This window comes from Enhydra lutris, unplaced genomic scaffold, assembly GCF_002288905.1.
Source record: "Enhydra lutris kenyoni isolate GAN:26980312 unplaced genomic scaffold, ASM228890v2 scaffoldscaffold60, whole genome shotgun sequence".
Classification (NCBI taxonomy): domain Eukaryota; kingdom Metazoa; phylum Chordata; class Mammalia; order Carnivora; family Mustelidae; genus Enhydra; species Enhydra lutris.
The window spans coordinates 11,078,438-11,087,027 of record NW_019154144.1 but is presented as its reverse complement, the minus strand read 5'-3'; the positions used below and the strand labels follow the sequence as shown (position 1 = coordinate 11,087,027).

The window sequence follows — 8,590 nt, the reverse complement described above, 5'->3', positions numbered from 1 at the left end:
AAACTGTGGAGAGACCTCAAAAATTTAAAATAGAGCTACCCTACGACTCAGCAATAGCACTACTGGGGTATCTACCCCAAAGATACAGATGTACTGAAAAGAAGGGGCACATGCACCCCAATGTTCATAGCAGCATATCCACAACAGTCAAACTGTGGAAAGAGCAGAGATGCCCTTTAGCAGATGAATGTATAAAGAAGATGTGGTCCATATATACAACAGAATATTAATCAGCCATCAGAAAGGAGGAATATCCAACTTTTGCATCAACGTGGACAGAACTGGAGGAGCTTATGCTGAATGGATTAAGTCAAGCAGAGAAAGTCAATTATCATATGGTTTCACTTATTTGTGGAACATAAGGAATAGCATGGAGAATATTACAAGAAGGAAGGAAAAAATGAAGGAGGGGGGAATCGGGAGGGGGAGACAAACCATGAGACTATGGACTCCGAGAAACAAATTGAGGGTGAGAGGGGGGGGGGGGGGGGGGGGGATGGGTCAGCCTGGTATGGGTATTAAGGAAGGCACGTTATTACATGGAACGTTGGGTGTTATACACAAACAATGAATCATGGAACACTACATCAAAAACTAACGAACTGTATGGTGACGACATAATGAAAAAAAAAGATTACTGTAGATCAAACAAAACAAAAGTAATCACGGCAACCAATGTGGGGCTCAACTCCACAGCCCTGAGATCAAGAGTTGCACACTCAACTGACTGAGCCAGCCAGGCGCCCCCAACTTCAATCTCATTCCTTGTGGATTTCAAGTTCTTCTGGTGTCATTTGCTAAAAAGATTATTCTTTCCCCATTGACAGGACTTGGCAGCTTTGTAAAAAACTCACACGACAATGGATGTATGAGTTGTCCAAGTCCTCTATTTCCTCGCTATGAACATGAAATGTCTTTCCATCTACTTAGACCACCTTTAATTTCTTTCAACCATGTTTTTTTTATTATTTTTTATTTTTTACAAACATATAATATATTTTTATCCCCAGGGGTACAGGTCTGTGAATCGCCAGGTTTACACACTTCACAGCACTCACCATAGCACATACCCTCCCCATGTTTTGTAGTTTGCAGTGGATAAGTATATCACTGGCTTGGTTAAATCTATTCCTAAGTATTTTATTCTTTGTGAGCTACTGTAAATGGGGCTGTTTTCTTACTTTTTCAGATTGTTCATTGCTAGTGTACAGCAATACAACAGATTTTTGCATACTGGCCTATATACTGCAATGTCGCTTCACTTGCTTATTGGTTCTAATACGTATATGACCATATAGATAGGTAGATAAACATGATAGATATACATGCTCATACTGTCTTCAAAAGGACATAGTTCTACTTCTTCCTTTCCCATCTATCTTTTATTTGTCTTATCTGATTTCTCTGGGTATAATTTCTAGTACAATGTGGAATAGAAGTGGCAAGAGTATATAACCTTATCTCATTCATGATTTTAGGGGGAAAAGCTTTCAGACAATGTTAGATGTGGATTTTTCTAAGTGTCCTTTGTCAGTAAGGGGAAGTTCCCTTCTATTCCTAATCTGTTGAGTGTTTTTGTTTCATCAAAAGCTTTCCCTGCATCGAGGTAATCATGTTTATTATTTACTCTATTAATATGGTATAGTACATTGATTGATTTTCAGACGTTAAACTGTTCTTGCATTCCTAGGACAAACTTACTGAGTCCTAGCATATAATCCTTTAATATGTTGCTGGATATTCTTGTTAGTATTTTGTTGAGGATTTTGCATTCATAATCATAAGGGATACTGGACTATGATTTTCTGATGTTACCTTTTCTGGCTTTATCATACCAATTAACAGAGGTTATTTTTCACTTTTTGACATGTGTATTCAAACACATCTCTACATGGATTACAGAATGGCTAGCACATCCATTCACTGAAATGCTATTTTATCTGTATTCTGCCATAATCTTTATTTCCTTCTTCTTGCTTTCAGTTTAGTTTGCTTTATTCTAGTTTTTTAAAGGTGTAAGTTTAGGTTAGTTTATTTCTTAATGTAGGCTATTTTCTTCTGAGCACTGTTTTTGTTGCATACCCTAAGTATTGGTATGCTGTTTTATACCAAATTTTTCATTCATCTCAAAGTTTTCTCTAATTTCCTTTGTTACTTCCTTTTTAACCCACTGGTTATTTAAGAGTATATATATAGTTTAATTTCCATATTTATTTTCCCTCGGTCATTGGTTTCTAATTTTGTGCCATTGTAGTTGGAAAAGTTACTTTGTATGATTTCAGTCTTTTTAAATTAACCGAGACTTGAATTGTGGCTTAACATTCGGTCTGCCTTGGAGAATGCAGCACATGGACTTGAAAGGAACGTGTACTCTGCTGCTGGGTGGTGTTCCGTAGATGTCTGTTGGGTCTAGCTGGTTTACAGTGTTGCGCAAGTCCTCTATTTCCTTGGTATTCTTTATTTCTGTGTCGATTCCAGTGACTGTCTAGTATACTTTCATTTCAGCCACAACAACTACCTTTATTTTATTTTTTTTAAAAGATATTTATTTATTTATTTATTGGGGGGATAGTGTATGAGCAGGGGGAGAAGCAGAGGTAGAGGGAGAAGTAGGCTCCCCATAGAGCAGGGAGCCCAATGCAGGGCTCGATCCTGAAGGCAGATGCTTACCAACTGAGCCAGCCAGGTGCCCCTCAGCCACAAGGACTACCTTTAACATTCCTTTAAGGCAGGTGTGATAGTTTTCATGTATTCTGAACTGTCTCAATTTTGTCTATATTTTCACAGGCAGTTTTGCTGGCTATATAATTCTAAGTTAATGGTTTTGTTCTTCTGGCACTCTGAATATATCATCTAATGCTTTCTGGCCTCTCTGGTTTCTGATGAGAATCATGATTGTAAATCACATGTACACGATCAGTTATCTTTCCTGCCGCTTTCAAGTTCCCCTCTTAGACTTTGGCTTTTGATAATTTGATTGTGATGTGTCTTGGTGTGTATCTCTGCATGGGCTTGGTTAACCTCTTAAATGTGCATATATTAAACTTTCCAACAAACTTGTAAAGTTTCCTACAAATAGTTCTTCAAATACTCTTTAGGCCCCCTTTTCCCTCTCTTTTCCTTCTGAAACACCCACTGAGTGAATATTGCTGATAATATCCCCCAGGTCTCTGAGGCCCTATTCATCTTCATCCTTTGTTTCTTTTTCTTTTTCTCTTTTTCCTCCATCCTTTTTTCCTTTCTGTTCCTCTGACTGGATAATCTCCACTGGCCTAACTTCATATTTGCAGATTCTTTTTATCAATTGTTCAAATCTGTTCAATTCCTACAGTGAATTTTTAAAAATCAGTTATAATTTTCACCTCCAGAAAAGATACTTATAATTTTTATAAAATTATGACTTTAAATGATAATTTCTATGTTTGTAACTTCATAAAAAATCATTTTTGCAACTTCTATAGGAAAGATGGAGAAGATGAGTATTTGAAGGTGGGGAAGTAAGGGAGATTAATCTAACAGCTTCTATTTTCTCTATAAATTATGAGGGTCATTAACTAAGAGTGGGGGCAGAAAAGTCTTCTTGAAAAGTGGAGAGGTGAGTTTAGCAAAGAGACAAAGTAAACTACAAAGCAATACTGAGTGCCATTTGAAGACTGTGATCATGAATTTAAAAAGTCATTCAGTTCACTTATGTGATTTTTCTCAGGTAATATTCACCTGTTCAAGTTCAGGTGCAAAGAAAGAAAGAGAAGAATTTAATGAGAGGTTTTTGCGAGGCAAATACCTTTCTTTGAGAAAAGGCTCACATGTATTCTCTAGCTAAGGTTATATTTATGCCACATCAAAACAGCTCAAAACACAAACCAGGAAGTATCTAGCAAATATAAGGGTTGTGTCCATGAATTAGCACTTAAAATCTTTTATTTTGACGTAGTACTCAAGATAATATTCATAACACATTCTGCTCATCAGTCTTATACTGGTTATCTCAATTTGGTCCTACACTGTACTTCCTTTTCTGTAGTACATTTTCTAAAAACACACTGATGAGATATATAAAAATGTACTTCAATTATCACTGTTCTAGAAATAATTTTAATATTTTGAGAAACCTGTGTGTAAAAAGCCCAATACACTTTTTTCCTAGAAAACAAAGGGATTCATCAATAAGGTAGCAATCTTTTCTCATGGTAGAAATAAATTATATAAAATTTAAGTTCTTGATTTATATCATACTTTATTTTCTATCTTTTATATACCACATATACTCATTGAAGGAAAAACACTAAAAGCACAGATTTACACCAAAAGAAGTGATAAATAACTGCTCTTACTCCAAAAGAATCATATTAATATAAACAATTAAAATTTCGATACATGAATAAGCCATGTTCTGTAAATAATAATGTGTTAAATATTATATGTCACATAAATATTAGTTTTACTAATTTGCAAAATATTTTAGCCTTGTCCATTTTTTCCTTATGCCCCAGTTTTCTCATAACTTAGGGACTCACCTCTTTTTATAGTTGTATCAGAAATTAAGATATTTTGCTAATAAAAATTGTCCTTGAAATCTTACCAACAGAGTAAAGTCACATCAAACACACTGAGATCTATTTTTTTGAAAAACACAGTGATTCTGAATCTTACTCATAGGTAAAGTTCTAAAGTCAGAGCCCAAATCATTCTTGTGAGGGGCCACCAGGAGGATAGACACACTGTCAGTGAGCAACTGCTACTCTGTATTTTTCCTCTGGTGTGAGAGTAGATCCTTATTCTTTGAACACCAGATAAAATCTGTAGATGGTTGGATTTAGAGTTCAGACTATACAACAAATACCTATAATTAGACACTAGACTTACAGGCAGCACAGGGTGACTCCCTACCTCAAATCCTTTTAAAGTGCTGAACGTCACCTTGAATTCAGTCTAGGTATACACAGAGTGAAGTCCACCTTGTTTAAATTACTTCTCTCTCTCTTTTCCCACTTTTTGCTAAGTGTATATTTCTGCTCCTCGGTTTAAATAAGTCTCCTCACATGAATAACTAATAAGAAAGCCACTTAATCTTTAGGTAAGGAGATGTTCTGTCCCATCTTCGTATTAATTCTTAAGTTTAGACAAGTTTTTTTTTTTATGTATTATTCATTTAGAACTAATGTTGTAAAATAAAAATCCCTCAAATCTTTCATACGACTTTCCCCCATACATTTATATTCCAGAAAGTTACAGAGCTGGGGAGGTGGCTCACAGAGAACACACCATCTCTACAGAAGGAGCAGATACAGAGCAACCCTGACTCAGGTCAAGATTGTATTCCTTACTTCCATGGTACTGAGATCAAAGAAAAGAAATTATTGGGACCTAAAATGTTACGATACAAAGAAAATCGTAACCATCCAATTTCGAAGAGGAGATTAACAGACTAAAGAACAAGAAAACCTTTAAAGTTTCAGGGATGCACCATTATGCTAACACATTCAAATAAGATTATCAGGAGAGAAGTGTCTGCACTTGCTGTGGCGATCGGTGGAGGATGCTCTCTGGATCTTTGTATTCATTGACTGGATCCATGACGGCGGCATACACTTCACTGTAGGCTCTGCAGACTAATTCTGTAGCCTGTTTTATGATCTGCTCTCTATGACGAAACAAACAATATGTGAACACATGATCCAAAAATAAAATACTAAGAATTACAAGAAGCTTCATATTTGAACAAATACATTTCATTTTCATAATTACCACATACATACTATAAAAAATCATTGTACAACTACACAAGTTACTTACTTTGGTTTGGGGATCCAGCATACTTTTTTATATTCATTATTTATTATTGCAGAAGGGAGGGACTGTGTTTCGTTCACAGCTGTATCTACAGGGTTACTAGACAATCAACAGATACTGACCTGCCATCAATGTCCTGATTTTGCAAACGTGACTGGTAACACATTAACCTTAACGAAAGAGGGTTATCATCATTCGTACTTATCAAATCTTCCAATCTCAGAATAACTTACAGTAAACTGTCCTTTCAGTTATAGCTCCTACACTAATAACCACATTTTAGATTTCTCATCTGTTTATATTACCGGGTTAAAATAAAGTGACACTTGCCTCCAACAAGTCAGCATTTTCCACAAAAAGTGTTTCTACATAAGCACATAAGAGAATAAAAAGTTTTAAATGAACTAAAGCCAATTTTTAAAGATCTAGCTGGAAAAAAATAGCATGGGGTTCATAAAATCTGCATCAACTCTATGTTCTCATGACCTTTACTTCTTGCCATCCTCAACTACTTCTATTCATGTATCACTATGCCTAGTGACAAAAACACTACCTGTTCTGTTTTTACAACTAAATTTAAATGCGTCTTTCAAGCTTTACTCCCAAACCTATTTTGTTGTTGTTTCTCATTTCTGTCAGTGGCATAACCATGCTGCATCACCTCAGTTCAGACCCTAACGAACTCTTGTAATGGAGTATAGAAAAAAGCTCCCATCTGATCTTCCCTCTTCTAGTCTTTTCACATTCGATCTATTATAAGCACTGCTGTTAGGTTAATCCTTCTAAACCATACCTATTATCTTGTCTCTGCCTCACCTTCCTTTGAGGAGGGCCTTCCTTCAAGGAGTTTCTCTGGTTTCTGGGAAGTCGAAATCCCTCATCCTGTCATTTAGAATCCGTTATAGCATCTTCCACATCACAACTCTGATCCTGAGGTCTGACACAATTTCTGTTCTCTCTCCCCTGCTTTTGTTCACCTGAATTCCTCTGCTCTATTCCTTTATTTGCCCAGGATGCTTTTCTTTCTCTCTCACATTCGAATACTCTTTAATTCTCAGTAAAAAATGTACTCTCTCATTCCCTGATCCTCAGAGCTAGAAATAATTATTCCATTTTGGAACGTGCATGACTGAAGTGATATTTGGAATCTGTGGTCTAAGAAAGAATAAAAATTAATTGGACAGAATGAGGAGAAAAGTAAACTTATGATCTAGGGTCATCAGCACCCTGTTCTGATGGGGCCTCAAACTCTTGGTGAGATGAAACGACTCAACATTTCCCCCAAATTGCTAAAGCTTTCAGAATGAGAGTGGATAGAAGGAAGTTACACTGAGTAAATTCTCTGAAGAGAGTGGAGTAATGCTACTGGCCATACCATACCTTTTCACTGGAAGAGAGGATAGTAGAAACTGGTTTGGAAATCTACTTAACCAGATGAGCCTTCGAGATATTTGTGATCTATTACTGATCAATCCTACAATTAACTGAGCATAATAATGAATGCATCAGTATGATGCAGAATTATTTTCCATACATGAAATAGATGAAAAATACTATAATATTCTAAAAATCTGTTAAGTATACATTTGATGCCCATTTTGCAACTAGTCAAATTATGAATTTTAGACATAGCGTTTTTGTTCTTTACTCAAAGCAGTAAGACAGATTTGGGGGGAGGGGTATAAAGCATCCATTACTTACACCTCTTATTCTAAGATCTATATTCAATCTAAATGTAGTGTGTTATTTATACTACATAAAGAATACAAAGAGACAAGGCTATTCCCTCCCACAAGAAGTTTAAAATCAGAATATGGTACAATAATAAATGTTAAATATAATTTTAAAAAGTCCACAGTAACTGGTAAATGTAGAAAGGATTGCTGAAACATCTGAATAAATTTTAAATTTTATTCCCAAGTCCCAATGATAAAAAATTTTAAATTTATTGCAGTTTAGTTGTAACCCAGGGCACATTTCTGTTTATAAGCTAAACTAGCTTGCAAATGTTTACAACTCACAATGCAACAGAATATTCATTGTAAATCTGCAATGGAGAAAATCAGAATAAAGCAATACTGCTAAGACATAAATAAATAAAATCAAGCCAATAAGACCAAATAGGAGTTTATAATTTATTTTCAATTTTGGTGTTCGATAGTACAGGGTTTCTCATTCTGTTCCTCAGTTTAGGAAGCTACCAAGATAGGGAAGGGATTAAAAAATGAACACACTTGTGCAGAACAAAATAAGACGTACCAAAGCTCATGGAGAAAAGAAGTCTTTCGTGTAGTAGGCTGAATAAAGAAAGGCAAAACGACCGTTCCTCCTGGCCTGTCAGCTAGCTGCTAAAGCCAACCAGGACAGAAAGGCAATGGGAAGAGAGATTCTCCAAAGTGAATCAGAGTCAAATCCAAACTGTAAAGAGCAAGAACTGTGACTGATAATGATTTTCTAAATTTCTCTACACATTTAAGAGTTCACTATCACTACCTATCACTACCAAAGCCAGTATAGGTCCACACACTCACATTCAGTCATTTTTTTCTAATGAACTATATATAGTAGAGATCAAATGGAACAGTGAGTGACATCACCGTCAGAAGACCTTGACTCTAGCTGAAGCTCTGCCACTTAATTACTGTTGCCTTGAACAAGTTATTTAACCTTTCTAGGACTAACTTCACTACCATAAGGCAAAATATTGAGACTGATAATATTTACAGGGTACTTCTAGCTCTTAAATTACTCCATTGGATTGAAAGTGTTTTAATGACCTGCTAATTAAAAAAAAAAA

General features: G+C 35.7%; 1 protein-coding gene across 1 annotated transcript in view; it reads right to left on the bottom strand.

Annotated features, from left to right (window-relative positions):
* Window positions 1-4,220: 4,220 nt before the first annotated feature.
* The window catches only part of LOC111158582 (component of oligomeric golgi complex 6), a 93,138-nt gene continuing 88,768 nt past the window's right edge, over window positions 4,221-8,590 (bottom strand). The window contains exon 19 of the mRNA XM_022520704.1: window positions 4,221-5,644. Coding sequence (XP_022376412.1) covers window positions 5,497-5,644 — 148 coding nt within the window. The 3' untranslated portion in view covers window positions 4,221-5,496. The remainder of the gene's footprint in view (window positions 5,645-8,590) is intronic.